The sequence below is a fragment of the Puntigrus tetrazona genome, unplaced genomic scaffold, assembly GCF_018831695.1.
Source record: "Puntigrus tetrazona isolate hp1 unplaced genomic scaffold, ASM1883169v1 S000000373, whole genome shotgun sequence".
NCBI classification, from domain to species: domain Eukaryota; kingdom Metazoa; phylum Chordata; class Actinopteri; order Cypriniformes; family Cyprinidae; genus Puntigrus; species Puntigrus tetrazona.
Window position 1 is genome coordinate 394,951 of NW_025048028.1, and position 17,728 is coordinate 412,678.

Sequence of the window (17,728 nt, forward strand, 5' to 3'; positions counted from 1 at the left end):
ATGGACAAACCATCACAAAATTTTTTTATAAAAACTAATACTTTGTGAGGTCATATGAAAGCTCCTTCAGAAGCTGTATTTATCAGAGGGACGCGTGACTCCGCGGGGCCGCTGCAGTGATAATCATGTGGAGATGTTTTTCTTGTGGCAGAGGGTTAAAGACCACATGCGCTTGTGTGGCTTCTCGCTTGTTTTCTCTCGCTGAGAAAGAAGGAGAGGCAGATGTTGTGTGTACACAATTCCAAATCATGACACCACAGGAGATCCTGGGCTACGGCCAATCTCTCCCAAAGCCAAGAAAAACAGATCAGTCGTTCGGGGGCCGTCTAAACGATCTTCTGAGATAGCTCAGGAGGGGGAAAACTGCATTCAGGTGCAACTGCCTGTGTTCACGCACAATGATTGTGTTTACACGCAAAGCAAAATACTGACGCATCAGTCCTGGCTCATTTGGTGCCCTAGGTGACATGGCACAAAAAATGCAAATGCATCTTGTAAAAAAGCATCTGAGGTGGCCAACAATTATTTTTATCTTTAAAAAAAAAAATAATCTTTCGAGGGAAAACATTTTTTAAAATCTGAATTGTGTGAAAAGTAATGGCATAAAAAGTCAGAATTGAGTGATTTAAACTAAAATGTCAGAAATTGTGAATTGTGAAATCAAAAGGCTTCTATAGTCGAGGGATTCAGATGTTATGCTGAGATGACAAAAGAAGGGGTTAGATAATGTTAGGCAGTAAACAGCTCAGTAAGTGGCACAAAAAGGTCATCCCCTAACAGGACGGAACAACCTGACCTCAAAAAGGTTATCATCAGGAGTTCAAATCCTGCGTGAGATCGCGAAAGACTTCCCAGCTAACAGGGAACTAAATCAAGAACAAACGTTATTACAGTCACATTAATATAACGTCTGTTTAAAGTTATCAGGTCATAGTAATGTAGTACAAAGTACTTGTTTCAGAATGTTCGAAGAACATTCAAAAGAAGCAGAATGTTGCATTACCAAAAAATAAATAAATTTTTTCAAAGAATGTTCAGAAATAATATGAAATATCCCATTTTGATGACCTCATCAAATAAAATGTCAAAATTGGTGAAATGGTCCATCGTTAATCAGTGTAACATCCTGTACTTAGCCTATTAAACTATATAACAGAATAAGTGATTATGTATGACAAAAATGTATGATTATTTTTTTTCTTAGAAAAAGGTTCACATTTGTGTGTTTGTGTGTGTGTATATATATATATATATATATATATATATATATATATATATATATATATATATATATATATATATATATATATATATATATATATATATATACGTTATCAGTGCTGTGAAATGATTAATAGCATCCAAAGAAATGTAGTTTACACAATATATGTATGTGTACTGTGTACATTTATACATATATTCATAAATGCACACATATTTACATGCATATACATTTAGATAATTATATTATTATATTTGATATTATATATAAATGTTTAAAATATAATAAATATATGAACATAATATTTTTCTTAAATGTATAGATTGAATTTGTATTTTATATATATATATATATATATATATATATATATATATATATATATATATATATATATATGCACACATACACACACCCTCAATAAATATATACATATTTATATATATTCAAGTAAGCATCTTTTGACATAAGTGGAAGTATAATTAAATCTCTAAGCTATGTTGAATCTCTGACATATTCTTACTGAAGACAAATGAGAGTATAGTACACAAATTCTGTGTGATGTGAGAAAGGAGCTGATGCTGGGAGATAGGATATCTGGTTCAAGCCGGTTTGTCTTTCGCCCTGAAATGAACCTGCTCTGCTTTGTGTCGTTCACACAGGTGTGAAGCGAAACCCCCTCCTCCTTCATCCCGCGTGGCTCTGTGCACGTAACACCTGCCCTTCGCATCACAGCGGTACAAGATGTTCTCTCGATCGCTCCATCTGCAAAAGAGGAACGGGCGCTTTCACTTTCTGTTGCTGCTGGTATGTTTTTAAGTCTGAGCGTGCTGAGATCAGCAGTGCGGGTAGCAGCTTCAGGGCACCTCGCTCGTGTGTAGGTATACAAAAGAAATTCGAAACCTCTTCCACTTTTTTTCTGTGAGAACAAGACGTTATGCAAAGGATATACAATCAGTCCATGACTGTTAGCCTGAAAATATTGGGATCTTGCATGAAAAAAATTATATCAAAATTACTGGCTTTTCCAAACTGTGCATGCTTGCGGTGGATAGATTTTTATTACTGTAAAAATATCTCACACTATACTGTATATAACATCTCAAGTCAGCAGAAAGGGATAGTTCACCTAAACATTTAATCTTTTATTTATCCTCCAGTCATTCCAAATCTTTAAGCATTTCTTTCTTCACCTGAACACAAAAGAAGATATTTGGAGAATGCCGATAGCAACTCCTGAGGTCAGTTCCACGGACTTCCATTTTTTGAAACGATCATTCTTTGAACATTCTTCAAAATATATTCTTTTCAGCAGAAGAATGTATAGAGGTTTTTAACAACACCAGGTGGAGTTAATGAGGACTTTTTGGGTCCCACTGTATATACAGTATATAATATATATATATATATATATATATATATATATATATATATATATATATATATATATATATATATATATATATATATATATATATACATACATACATATGTATACACACACACACACACACACTAAAACAATCACAATGACTTCTGTTACATAACAAAAAAATGGATTTGCTGACGTGTCTGTGTAAAGTGTGGGCATGTGGTTGCATTTGCAAGATGGCTTAAATCCCCTACAGCAACTTCAACACCTGCTGCATTTCAATCATGCAGAGCCTTTTTCGAGAAAACATACACATCTCCAGAAGATTGCTGTATCAGAGCGCAGGTCAAATGTGCAGTTAAAGGACAACAACAGGGTTGAGAACTGCATCTGCACTACTGTCTGACGCACACAGAGGTACATAAAATCAGAGATTGCCAAAGAAGATTATCACCCGCTCTGACATCCAATCCACAACCACCAGCTGCCCTCATGATTCAATGCACAACACTCCCGATTGCAGCAAAATCAAGCCTTCAAGAATTCTGCAGATAGCAGCCCTCTATCTTCAGTAAAATAACTGTGTGATGTGTCTTTAAAAAATATAGACGTTGGCCTTCCAAGATGTACATTTGTTTCTTCATCAAAATAGGTTTGGCATTATCACTTTTTCACCAGTGGATCCAGAATGAGAGTCTAAAGAGCTCCTAAAAACATAACAATAAACATCAAATCCACACGACCGAAACAAATCTGTCATTTTAGCTTTGAAATGTTGCGTCTTTAATCCATAATAACACTTCCTCCAGTGAAAAAGCCCACCCCCAGTCTCTTCTCACGAACAAATATACGTTTAAATAGATAGATAGAGCGTTTTTGTTTGTAAATGTAATATTTCTGTGCATGTTTTCGGATTAAGATGACTTTTTCACCGAAGAAAGCAATATAGAGCGCTTGTATTTTTGCCAGAAGAATAGGGTTTATAGTTAAATACACCTTAATAATGAATTTGTTTCTTAAAAACACAGCTTTTCTCTTCACGAGATGTTAACCCGAAAGACTACTTGTGGATTATTGTCATGTTTTTATCAGCTGTTTGGACTCTGACGGCACCCATTCACTGCAGAGGGTCCATTTCTCCAAATCTGTTCTGATGAAGAAACAAACTCATCTACGTCTCGGATGGCCCGATGGCGAGTATTTATTTATCCATATTAAGCATATCTACGTTTCAGTTTAATTAGTCGCTGTGTTTGTCAAGGTTCGGAAGGAACGCGGAGGAAAAAGTGCAATATCGTCAGTCATCAACGTTCATGCAGGTGACATGAGATTTCCAAAACACGCCGAAAATATTATACACGCCAGATATTTGCAAGAAAAACACACGTCCAATTCAGACAGGACTCAAATAGTCTGTAAAACACGACCGAGCCTCACGGACGACCGGTCCTGTGTGAACAGGACCCACTGAATGCGAAACTGTAACTACATTTTAATATTGATTTCTCACATTGGTTTGATTGCCTAAAGACAACAGACTGAAGTTCGAACCACCTCTCGGGAGAAGCACATAAATAAACACTTACACCAATGAAACGGCATTTTCTTTAGTATTTCATTTGTGCAAGCTTTCCATGTAGGCAGCAGTGCCAGCGCAGCATTTTCACAGTCAATTCCTTCCCTCTTTCGCGGTGTGAAGATTATTGTCTCGGTGAAGTGCGTCACTGCCGTCTCTGTTTGCATGCAACACTGCTGTGTGAATGAGGCTGTTTGTGCTGCGCTTTGATATTTTAAAACGATGTCTCATGCTCAGTTCAGACTGCAAGGAGCTGTAGGCCTGAATCATATCTGAGACAGAATGTTTGTTCTTGTGACATACGCTGACTCGTGTCATTTCCTGTTTTAAGATACCAAGCGGGATGGAGGTTGAATGCTTTTTTTACTCACTATCTGTGTTGAGACACTCTCCTTTCTTCACAGACAGGGATTACTTGCTGGAAAATCCAGCTAAAACCAGCAGCTTTAAAAAATACCAGTCTAACTGGTTTTGAATTCTTGGTTTATGGCCTTGCATTTATTTGATCAAAACTTAAGTATTGTGATATATTACTACAATTCAGGACTGTTTTATAAGAACATAACTGTTTTATAATTGAATATATTTAAGAAATTAACTATTGTGGTGGCAAAGCTGAATTTTTAGCATCGTTAGTGTCACGTGGTTCTTCAGAAGTCTTTCTAACGAGCCGAATTGAGCTCCAGAAACATTATTATTATCAATATCGAAAGAAGTTGTGCTGCTTAAAGCGACTGTATGTACACTGAAATATCAAATTCAAACAATTCTGATGAGTACACTTACTTCTGATCTGGAGAAAGGCTTGGTTTTGTTATCAAATATCGATCGGTTTGGCGGGCGCGAAAAAAGAGCGGATTGCTTTACGGCAGCAACAAATGCACGTGCACATCTTTAAATTACGACGGAGGAAAATTTCCGCTCATCTGTAGGGGTCTCCAAAGTCGCGAAAAATGCAAAATACTACTTTCCTGCTTAGTCTATTAGCCTGTTTTAGAGAAAATAATCTTTATTTTGCAAGACTGGAAGACAAAAATCATCTTGGACAAAATCAACAGCAGCTCAAAGTATGAAAAGGTAATGCAGAGTAAAGCTGTGGACGGTAAAAAAAAAAAAAAAAAAAAAAAAATATTGATATTGATATATATTGATCTCCTTAAAAATGTCTATTTACGACCCGCTGACACAAAGAAACTACACATTTCTATTTTTGACCTGTTTGTGAGTTCAACCCGATTCAAAGGAGTCAGTCACATAGTTTCCAAGAACTGAAGAAAGATCTTTACTCTGCTGTAATCTTTCATAACTAATTGCAATCAAATCCTCATTTTCTAGATCTGTCATCGCATAAGTCAACACCATGTCTTGTCATTTTACTTCGGCGTAATAGCTTTTGAATGTGAACAGTTGATATAACACAAGCAATAACTAAATAATAAGCTATTGCTTGTATATTGTCTAATAATGTCTTCTGAATGTGCTAGGTCGTGTTCAACCTTCATTTCAAATATCCCAAGGGTGTCTTTATCACTCAAACCTGACATGCCAGCTATTAACCCTAACAAATACAGACTCAGCGACTATCCTGTCCGGCAGATCCTGCAGTGACGTGTTTGTCGTGTTTCAGACGGGTCATACTGAGGTGGAACATGTCACATGTCGGTGCTATAGCGAATCCACCCAAAGCGTTTCAGCATTCAAGCTTCCATCACACCTTTGTAGGCTCTTTTCTCATGGACCTGAGGTTTCCTTTCCCTTTCGCCGTGCGCAGGTCACTTCCCCTTCACCTTGCGTGCAAAAGAGCCACCTACGCTTATCTGTTTTGCTGTTTATCTGTCCGAGTTCACAAAAAAAAATCAGCAGTTTTTACTAAAAAATAAAAGAATTGGCAGTTGTGGTCGCCAGAATCGTTTTGTAAAAAAATACAGAAAACCTGTAAGCACATTTACAGCTAAAAACTAAATTCTACAATATAAAATTGTAATTTAAAAAGAAGAAAATTTGAATGCAAACCAACGGCGCTTGTAGATTCTACATTATAGAATTCATGCAAACACAAATCATGTTACACACGACACTTAAATAATGCAATAATTCATAAAAAAAAAAAACTATTAAAAAACATGATAATTTAAGCAAAATATGTCATGCAGGGAATTTTGGGAATATAATTTTACAGTTTTTGAATGTAAATTATACATTGATTTCTATTTACTTTTAAAAAAACTGCACAATTAACAGCATTTTACTGTAAAATCGCATTAAACGTCTAGTTAGACGTTTTACAGTTTTTCCCTGTATATAGTACGTGAACTTACTGTCAACCTATAAATTTTTTTTTTTTTGGAGCGCTCATCGCTCGCATATAAAGAGGCACGCTAAAAGGCGTTTGGAAGCGTTCGTCTGTTCTACAGCCAAACCGCAAAGCTGTCATCAGCTCTCAGCAGTGACTGATGCAAAGTCTGAAATGGATCTGAAGCCTGCAGCGTTTTTGACATATGTCCGCTGTCTGGATTACAGTATGACTGCTGTATGTTTAGTCTGACGGTAACGGTGAGCCTCGGTGGACATCTGATATCTCACTCATCCACCGGTACGGCCTCTGCAAGCACAGGTCCAGCAGAAATGTGGCTGCTGCATCGCAATCGTATCCGAGTGTCAGTGGGACACTAATGATATGCAGTCGTTTTTTATAACTTCTGGACTCCTCAGGTTGAGGTGATGTTCGGCAGGACACGCGCGTGATATATTGACACGGTGCTGGGTTACGCGATATTTTACATCATAAATCATAATCGTAACGTGTGCATGTCGGTGCACCTTTAATTGCTGAGCACAATACACAATTTAATCTGCATTACGTAACCTAGCAATCAGGTCTGTTCTTCAGAGGATGTGTTCAATAAAATGAGTGTTATTCAAACGTATTGATAATTGGTTAACCACACAGGAAGAGCTGGGTAGTAACTGATTACATGTGATGTGGATTACGTCCAAAAAGTACCTTTTTATTTTTCATTTTATTACACGATTACAAATCATTTACACAATAGAGATAATTATACATAATTTATTGATACTCCTTATTATCTCTTTTTAGGTTTTAGCCTTTCTAAGCCTACCGCTTACATTCAGAAATTTTTCCAGTTTTTTTTTTATTATTATTATTTATTGTGTTATATTTCTTATTCACATAAAATGTAGGAATTCCCAAACTTTTTTTTTTGTTCTCAACATCCTTCACCTTATATTTTTCCTTTATATTAATTTTTTTTTTTTTTTTTTTTTGAAGAATTAATCATCGCATGTTCACGGTTATCTGTTGGTTAATGGTCACATGCAGGTAAAGAAATTAAATATTTATTTTTAATGTCTCATTAAAACCTCATGTTGTGTCAGTCACGTTTAGACACTGCCTCACTTTTGCCCGTCATAAAAAAATTTGTTGGACTCTGTTTGACTCTGTTTTTTTATTTGAATCCAATGTGATAGGAAATGATCCTGTTTAAATCAATGTGATGAACAACTTAAAAGTAATCAAAATGTAGTCTGATTACATAAATACCTCATATATGTAATGTAATTTATTACGTTACTAACTAACTGCAATTTTAATTTCTACAAAACATATTTTGTGTATTTACATCGATAGATAAATACAAGCCATTTTGGTTGGCTGAATGGCCGGATCGTGTTAAAATAAGATCCTGTAAAAGTCATTGACAGCCGGATTGAACTGGCCGGAGCTGTAAGGCGAGAGAGCTGCGGACACGGATAGGACGGCCCGCACTCCCTGTGAACTCACTTCACAGCCCGGGGCTGAATGTGCCCTGATAAAATATTTCAACACTCCCAAGTATGTATGTTGAGAAGTAAGCGCGCACGCAGAGCTATTAGATTGCCGCTCAGGCCGCCTCCGTCGTAGGCCAGTCCAAACCAGTTCTTGTTTATCACTGGCACAGTGGCTGCTCTTGTATCAACAACTGCAAAGCGAGCGAATGAGACTTGCACGCAGTGTCACTGCGTTAAATACGAGCATGACTCATTTGCATGGTGTGCTCGAGGTCAAAGTTGCCGAAAAACAAAGAATTATTGTTGCCCTTGCTTGTTTTGCTGCTTAACGCTCGATAAGTTCGAACGCTCGGATGTGAGAGGGAAGCTTTAATGCGGCCTGACGACATAAGGTAGGGTTAAGGTTTTAAAGGTCAATTCAACAAAAACAAAATTTAAATTTTAAATGCTAAATGAATAAATATCACAAATTAGAGAAAAAATAATGCCACAAATAATAAAATGCAACCGGTTTATCATATTTAATTATAATTCAAAATGTTAATCCTGAAAAAAAAGCATTGACGTTGGTAGATTGCAATGAGAGCAGCTTTTATAGGCTTGTAACGATGATTGACAGGACTGAATAATTAAGTTCCTCCCTAACCTACATTTGAACTTCAGATGATAATAATTAATATTAAATATTAATATTAATACTGCTGTCAAAGGATACATTTTGTGTGTACTGTGTATATTTCTTATATAAAATAATATTTAAAATATATAAATAAATAAACACACATCCATATATATAAGAAAAATATGTTATGCTTATATTTTATATCAATTCTATGAGTAGAAATATATACATGTACATATTTTTAATATATATACTGTAGTATGTTTATATATATATATATATATATATATATATATATATATATATATATATATATATATATAGTAATGTACACAGTACACACACATATTATGTAAACTAAACTTTTATTTTGGATGCAATTAATTGCGATCAAATGTTTGACATCATTAGATAAAATATAATTAATATAAAACAGATTTTTTTTTTGCATAATAATGTTATATTTTATTAGCTACATTAAATATGTGCTCATATAATGCACTAATATTATTTAATGTACTAATATATTTACATAACTAATTTGATTTGTTTTTGATCATTCATATCAGAGTGGTGGCAGCCAGTCAGAAGCCAATCTAGCACTGATCCACCAATGGCATTGAGAATGACTGCAAAAGGGGCGGGGTATGCATTGCTGACCACTGGTTACGCTGACTCAGCTGAATGTTGGGGTGTTGCGTGTCAGGAGTGACCCCTCTGGCAGCAGAGTCACCGACGGACAATCCCTGGCTCGCGGAGCATGTCCCTTCTTAGAGACATGTCCCGTCGCTTCTGGCCTAATGTTACAGTTATGAAAGTGTCCTCCATTCCCATATTTATATCCATGACATTATGTAAAAGGGGAGAGAAGCATCTTCACGCACTTACGTGTTTGCACCTGTTGCAAATGAGTAACTGCGCTATCATAGGTGAACTATATTTGTTTCAGGGCTTCTTTTTGGATATTTTAAGTTCAGATTCCTTGCTTTACGTTTCAGCTCCTTCGCGAAACATTCAAAACAGATGTCTAGACTTTGGCGTATGTTCTCTTTCATATGTGTTGAAGCGTGTACGGCAGGTTAAACCCTGCACACAGAGTGCAGATGACGCAGGCCGATGGTTTTCTTCAGGTTAATCCTGCAGTGCTGAAACACCTGCCACACAGGCCTTGTCAAGCTCATCAACTAAAGTACCTACCAAACATGTCTGGAGACACTTGAATTATTTGTCTAGAGCCCAGGGCGAAGATTTTACATAATCATTGCATCCCGTTGAGACACACTCCTCACCCAGTTCTACTTGATTTTCTGCTTGTGTATCGGAGAGAAGAAATGTGCTGTTTTTGGGCCTATTATGGTGGAGACCGGGGCTACTTGTCACATGTTTTACACTACCAGTAAAAAGTTTGTTAATGGTCTTGAAAAAAAGTCTCTTAGGGTCACCAAGGCCCCATTTATTTGATCAAAATATCAATAAAACAGGAATATTGTGAATTAGTATTACAATTTTAAACAACTGGTTTCTATTTTAATATATTTTCAAATGTTATTTATTCGTGTGACACAAACTGAATTTCCAGCATCATTACTTTAGTCTTCAGTGTCACATGATCCTTCAGTCTTGAGTCATGCTGCTCAAGAAAGTATTTATTTTCTCGTTCTTGTTTGGATGTCCGTTTCAAACGTAATATAGTTCCCATTGTGCAAGCTACCTACAACGTGGCAACATTTCCTGCTTTTAAGTCATGTTGTCTCCAAAAGTGAAAGAAATTAAGTCATTACTGGGGGTTTTTAGCTGACTTTCAAAACAAAACTTCCCCTAAGAAATAATAACTTAAGTCAACTAGCTCTGGTCGTTCACGTAAATGTGTACTAAAATTAATTTGTTAAACTCTGTATAATCCTAGTGATTACTCCGTTGAAGTTTGTCTGAATTTAATTGACATTTCCAGTTGTAAACTTGAGCATTTTACACTCCATTTACAGCAATGAGCTCTAACGAGCTGAAGAGATCCAGTTTTATCCCTGACCAGCGGAGGGAAAGTAGGTTAGTGGTTCACTTACAGCTCTTGGGAGCAAACATCTGCTCCGTTTGAGCCTGGGAAGAGGAGTGGAAAATATGAAGCGTTCCTAGCGCACATGAGGTCTGTGCGCCTCACAGACAACGAACTCCTTGTGTTCAGCTAGCATCTGGTCCTTAGATGGCCTGTCTGCTGGAATGCCAAGAGAGCGGAAAGGAAAAGACGTTTCCTTTCCGGGGAAAGCTGAAGCACGGGAAGCCAAACGACCTAGTGGTATAGTAGAATTATGAAAATGTTCGTATTTTTAATTTGGATGCATGCGTAATGCAAAGGTTGCAACAAAGAAGTCTATCAACACCTGGAAACGGTTAAAGATCTCGCCTCTGGATATGTAACATGTCTATTTGCACTTTGTTTTACATTTGATCCCATCATGCTTTACCTACCCGGGTCATAGTTTTAGACATGGCAAGGCATGTGATGTAAACACCATACTTTTGACAGCCTTGACTTTGATATACAACCTCATTTCCAGTTTGTCAAAGTGATTTGCTGCCAGGAGTTTTTGTCTGAACACGTAGGAACACCTGCGTTTGCCAAGTATGTCAAGTTCTCTAGTGTGAATTGGTGTTCTTGAAGTATGTTCTAACAAGCAGAAAGTAATGAAAGAAAAACTAAACTTTAGTTTTTGTATAAATGGAATATTTATTTACAGACTGGAACAAAAACAGACCTCTTTTTTTTTTTGCTGTGACATCATATAGACAACCTACAAAATGGTACAAAAGTTAGAAACAAGCCAAGAATACAAAACTATGTGGAAACACACTGAAAACACAGTGGATATTGCACCGTTCGACTTGGGAGTAGCTTAATACCCATTTCGCCCATCAACCCCTGAAATGGAAAACAATGGAAGCCAGTTTAATTAGCTCTGGACCAGCCTGACTGAAGAGTAACATTGCTTCCTATATGCAGTATGCATTACATGTTCAGTCTTTATGAGGGTTCTTTAATTCCCTGGAAGTGCATGTTTGAGAATGTTCTCATAGTATCTAAAATAAAACAATATAATAGAAAAAAAAAAAAAAAAAAATCACCATGACCCAAAGCACAAACATCAAGGTATGGATGCATACAGTTCACAAAAAGTACATAGTCCCTTTTTTTTTTCTTTTTCTTTTTTTTAGGTATAGGTAAATGTCAGTACAGCGCACAAATTCAGCCATAAACAGTGATAAAAACAAACATTGTTTTTGTGCCAAGGCCACAGAGATTGTTCCATTAGTCCAAACGTATAGCTAGTGACTCTAGTTTGTCTGTTAACAGCACACTTATGTAAACAAACATAGCTAAAATCACATGTAAACGTTAGAGCATATGTTTGTTAAACTTGTGCATCATATTAGCCAAGCTTCGGTATACACTTTGAATGCAAATTGATGAAAAGTGCTAACTGTTTTTGAGAAAAAAAAAAAAAAAAAAAAAGCCAACAGGCCAGTCAGAATAATAAGGAAAAAAGAAAGAGTCTAGTTAGCTCTTAGTTGTACATATAGTACGAGGCTCTAAACGAGTTCTGGAGTGCAGTTCTCTGTGTATCTTGTAACGGTGTGAGCAGGAGGACTAATTCAGGAATGTCTTGCATCTTGATGAGAGTCCTCTTCGTTCGCCGTCAATGGTCTCTTTTCTTTCGCCACTTGAATCAGTGCCATGTTCAGTTTGATGCTCTCGCAGTTTCTTTCTAGCAGAAAGGCAACGTGGCATGTCAGAATCCCATCCATAATGCTTTGCAGCAGGTCTTGTATCCGCATCTAGGATTTTCAAGAAAACCAATGGTAAAGCCAGAAATGGCAAACAATTGACAAGTCTGTCATTGTTTTTTTGGAGTGGATGCAGGATGGCTAGAGTTATTTGTTGCTTAATGATCAGCAAATCGATCATTCAAATAAGTGCAGAACCGCATCCAAAGCAAGGCTGTAGATGTTTGGACACAGTTCTCACACCTAGTGGTGTTGCGTTTAATCCATCATGGTGTCAAGAGCACAGTTTTACTCCGACAAATCTTGTGTGTACTCTTTTCACCAAGGATGGAGGAGGAAGGGAATCACTCAAGATCTTCAGCGGATTTTAGTGATCGCTGAGCTGGACTTGACTCAGATTGGGAGTGTTTCCTGGAGGATATCCATCTGTGCACCAAGATGGCTACTTGTACCTCCTCATGAAGGAAGAACAAACCCCAGTTGAGGTTGTAGAGTTAAGAGATCCCTGACAGCACTGGTCAGGTGTGGTCAACTCCTTCAGCGGGATGGACAGGTATCTGGTCTCCCTTCCATGGAGCCGCACACCTGCTCGGGATGGGGATCAACCTATCAATGGACAAGAACAAGGATTAAGAACACAGGAACTCAAATGCATCAGAAAGATAGAAGCTACAAAAAGTCTGGGAACTCAACGCACCTCAGAATACAGAGGTGGAGGCTGGAAGCGAAACTCATGGATGTAAGCGTAAAGCGGTCCTTCAATCTCATCCCTCACAGCCGGGAGCTCCAAGTTGTTCTGTCGCTCCTCATCTGTGACGATTTCAGAGTAGCTTGGTGGAGCTGGAAGAGTTGAGGACAAAGTCAACAATTAGAGCAAAAACACTGGCGAACTGATTGTTTAAGCAATCAAGCTCAGCCCTACTCCTGAAGATCTGCCTTCGGTTTAACTCTGGACTCTAACTCTAAAAAAGGTGGTCCTCAAGGAGAAAGACTGAGTACCCATAATCTACTCAGGTAACTAGAAGAGGCTAAGGGTCTCCGCTAATGGTCTAATGTAACAAATTTAGGATCTGTGTCATACCTTCAGGTCTCTCGGGCAATCCCAACCAGCTCATAGCCATGCTGCACTGACTGCTGACGGAAGAGGTGCGACTGCCAAAGGAGTGGAGCGGAATGGTGCCGATCACCAAGGGCAGGTTCAGGGTCAAGTTAACAGCTCGAGGGATGTCCACATACACCTGTCAAGAAGCAAAAGGTCAGCTGCATGGCAGATACTGGAAAGCAGTTTGCTTTATCACGAATCAAACCGATTGTAGACTCACCATGAGTGAATATTCCACATGGATGATGCTGCAGTCCAGAATGGAAGGAGATATGGGAGGGATCTTTAGCATCTTGCCGTCCCAAGTCTCGCTCTTGCCAGAAGGTAGAGGATCTCCACGGAGGTTAGCTACGAGTTGTTTGATCTCCTTGACCTTCCCTTTGGCAAAGAAGGTCTGTGTTTGGTAGATGGCTGCCTTTGGCACGACCACACGGGAAGAGCAGTTTTCAATCTCTGCGAAGATCTGGATAGACTCTCCTGAAAAAGAAAACCAACCAAATTCATTCACTCTGAATGATAACACTTTCATATTATTTAACTGATGGCTAAGTGTCCACCAACAACTCACCTGGAGTGTAGCCCTTCCTCTCGATTTTGGCACTTAGTGATACAGGCCCTGAGGTGCAGAACCAGCAGCAAAGGGTTTTATCCTTTGTGCCAGCCTGAGGAGACTATAAATGGAAAAAGGTGACAATGTATGAACCTCTGAAATCATACAATATCTCAAGCAAACGTTACATTTTACGGTGATTAAACTTCAAATGCTTTTCTCTTACCAGTAACAATGGAGTGTTGATGTCAATGTGCTCAAAGACAGTGAACTCCTTCTTGGTTTTCATGGGCAGGAGCCATGGCCTATGAAGCTCCGCCTTCACCCAGTACCGTACACTGCCGTGTTTGCCTTCAAAGGATGTCGCCAAAGGCCTGGAAAGAGACATGAAAAAATAATGTAAGCGTTTCGGACGATACATTATATATGTGTATAATCAGACAGGAGAGTTACTTACGTCTGGGGCAGTTCGAGGCTGAAGGGAAACTCGTGGCGCCCTGAGTGAAGAACGGTGAAGCCCTCATCGCAGCTGTCATCATCTACAACAAAGGAGAATAAAACTCGATATACCAATATACCATACCTGTAAAATTCCTCAAGAATCCTAAACACAAGACAAAGACAGAGATACGACCCACATTGTCTCAGTGCTTCAATGAATACAGGAGTAGTACACAAAATTGTCAGCATAAGAATGTTTTTAGTTTCGTTTTTATACAAAACCGTTTTGAAGTGGGAATAGAAGAGCAAACAGAGAATTGGGTGTAGTATGTTTTTATTCCTTTTAAATGAAAAAGGGGGTGAACCTTGTCACATCACTACAACCTTACATAAATGAACATACAAACAAAGTAACTAGGTAAAAAATGCATTGTTTTAAATTCACAACAAAAATGAACATTGGTCTTTAGTCTTAAGTGTTTTTGTTTTTTAGTAAAACGTTGTTTTTGATGCATTTACATTGTTTTTGTTTATTCTTTCACAGTTCCACAGACTTTTACTATGGCCACAAATAAATACAGGAATAATCTGTCATTAACATGTTGAAGCTGTTGTTTTCATTCATTTTTTTATGCATTTAATATCTTCTTGTTATTGCCACCTCAGCAGTTCCACAGCCTGCTGTAAATAACTATGAGGCTGTCACTGAAGGCAGCCAAGAGCTAGAGAGGACCGGACTGAACCGGCGCGAGCAGCCTCTCTCAGCCGGATTTCCTCATGCATATATTACTAGGCGGCTCCTGATTGGCGGAGCCGGGTTGTTTTTCTCTTGAATACGCCCCCATAAGGAAGCCACATGTGTACTGCAGCATGGTTTAGGTGTTTAAGAAAATTGAAGACACGTTTAAAAAAAAACGCAAGACGAAAATAAATACATTTTGACTCAGTTTATTAGTAGAAAAGTCGCCATTACAGAAACTGTAATATTTGTTACAGAGTACAATTAATTCAGTTAACATACCTTAAAATATTACATTGCAGAATATAACGTGTGGTGAACTTATGCAAACCAGTGGCATAGGAAGTGAATTCGTTACTTTTTCTCGCGGTTACGGTTTCTTTATTTAAGCCAAAACACGTTAAACAAATTAAGAATGATGCATAAGAGGAAGAACGAAAATACCACATTTTACTGAACTTTCAATAGGTCCTGCGCTGTTGCGAATAAGTTGCGTCGCAGTCTTGACACTTGGGCAAAGATATGATATCACCGGGGGCACACGAGCACTTCCACCAATCAGCGAAGAGATAGGATTGACCTCAACCAATCAGCGAGCAGAGGCTCGGTCCGCACAACCCCCCCTCTTCTCCACCAGTTTCTGAACAGGTTTAAACCGCTTCTAACAAAGGCTACAAACTTACTAGAATCGTCTGTGAAAGAAAATGTAACTTATAATTTCAAAAAACCGCACGCCACGACACGGTTACATGGCGAGCGCCTAAATAAAAACGTTTATCGGAGTTATTACAATTAAATATTTAAAGTAAAAGGCTAGCTGGTTGATTTGGACAGAAGGGCTTGTTGTTTATAAGCTCTCGTGTTCAAACAAACAACTTCATAAAGATATTTCAATATCCAATTCAAGATGTGTGTTTTTACATTTATTACCGAAACGAACTCTTTGATAGCAAGGAAGACGTTTCAGCCAAGCATCATCACCAGGGTTCATAAAGAAATCGTGCATCCCTAATTTATTACCTATGCCAATGGACAAAACCCTTCAGAGTGGAAAACTAAAAACAAAAGACGTAAGGAGCATCTGTCACCGCACTCCCGTCTTTATTAAATAAAAAAGTGCTTGATTAAAACGCTCCTTACCTCTATCGTGTCCAATAAGGACGTCTCTGTGGTTTAAATACTCCACTTCTTCAGTGAAATTCTGCGTGTAGGCAGTGTTGGATCCAGCATTGCGCGATTCAGTCCAGCGAACTTTCGCCAGTCCCTTGGCGTGAACGTTCAGGGATTTCACGCGGATTTCTCCGGTAACTTCCACGACCACGCGACCTGAGACGAAGTCCCCGCTGGCGAAGACGGGGACGTTGCTGTCATTGAGACAGTCGTAGCTGACGAAGAAGTTTTTCACCTTTCCGAGCACCATGGTGGAAATCTTACTGAGCCGTAAGATGGGTAAAATAGCGAGAGCGAATCATCTGTCAGATGTTTCTTTGAAAGAAATCATCAAAGGGTTGTGCCGTGCAGATGCGCTGCAGGCAGGTTCGGTGCTATGCCTGTCTCTTATTCATTGAGCCTTTTTTTGTTGCTGTAACTGCATGTGAAGATGCAGCTGTATCTCTGCGCTCCGGCTCTCACTCCGCTTTAATACCTCCGTTCGGTGGAAAAACAACCCGACTGCGCATGCGCAATCGATAAGGCTGCCGCTGCTCCCTTCTTCCGCCTTCCTATGCTTCGGTCTGTGTTGTATTGTTCAAAAGTAGCCACAGAATCGCACACCCGGAGTGTTTTACTAATAAACTAGCGACTGCCTGATAGTATGCCTGCGCTGTGATAGGACACTATTTAGTGGTGTGGAGAAAAAAAAAACACAAACGTGAAAACGGTATCGCAGTGAAACACAAAAGAAAGTGGAAGTAAATAGAAACAAACCGACCTGAATCATCTCTCATGCGTTGTTGACACACACACACACACACACACACACACACACACACACACACACATATATATATATATATATATATATATATATATATATATATATATATATATATATATATATATATATATATTAGAGTGCTGTAGCTTTAAGAGCTGAGGTAAAATTAATTATTTGATGTGGATTTTTTCTCCTATAGATGACTATATTGTTAATAGATGTTTTCATGTAGGTTTTGGTGTTTTGTTTAAACCTTTCTAGGCTTTCAATGTTTGCTCATCATTGCCACCTGCCTGATGAAGCTGGTTACTGCATAATGCAGCTGCTAGCATAATTTAGTCACTTAAACTGGTATCTGCAGACAGAAAACCAACTTTTGCTTCAGACTGTGACACAACAGGACAAATCTTATGTATTTAGGCTTAGGGTTATTTAGAAATGTACTGTGCAAGCACAATGTAAAATGCTAAACGCATAAATGTAAATGCAATGCGGGAAAGAAATGTGGAGGCTACATTTTATCTTTGTGAAAATGTTTGTTTAATTTTCCCTTTTTGCTTATATTATGTTTGTAAAAATGCCTGATGCAAAATACTTTG

At 38.2% G+C, this 17,728-nt stretch overlaps 1 protein-coding gene across 1 annotated transcript; it reads right to left on the minus strand.

The window, feature by feature from the left end:
* Positions 1 to 11,286: 11,286 nt before the first annotated feature.
* Positions 11,287 to 16,817, minus strand: arrdc3b (arrestin domain containing 3b). The gene is made up of 8 exons (XM_043231496.1): positions 16,334 to 16,817; positions 14,471 to 14,552; positions 14,240 to 14,387; positions 14,032 to 14,134; positions 13,684 to 13,940; positions 13,443 to 13,599; positions 13,059 to 13,201; positions 11,287 to 12,967 (listed from the first exon to the last, which is right to left on the minus strand). Exons 1-8 carry the CDS (start codon positions 16,611 to 16,613, stop codon positions 12,899 to 12,901), a joined length of 1,239 nt encoding a protein of 412 aa, XP_043087431.1. The 5' UTR covers positions 16,614 to 16,817; the 3' UTR covers positions 11,287 to 12,898.
* Positions 16,818 to 17,728: the final 911 nt, after the last annotated feature.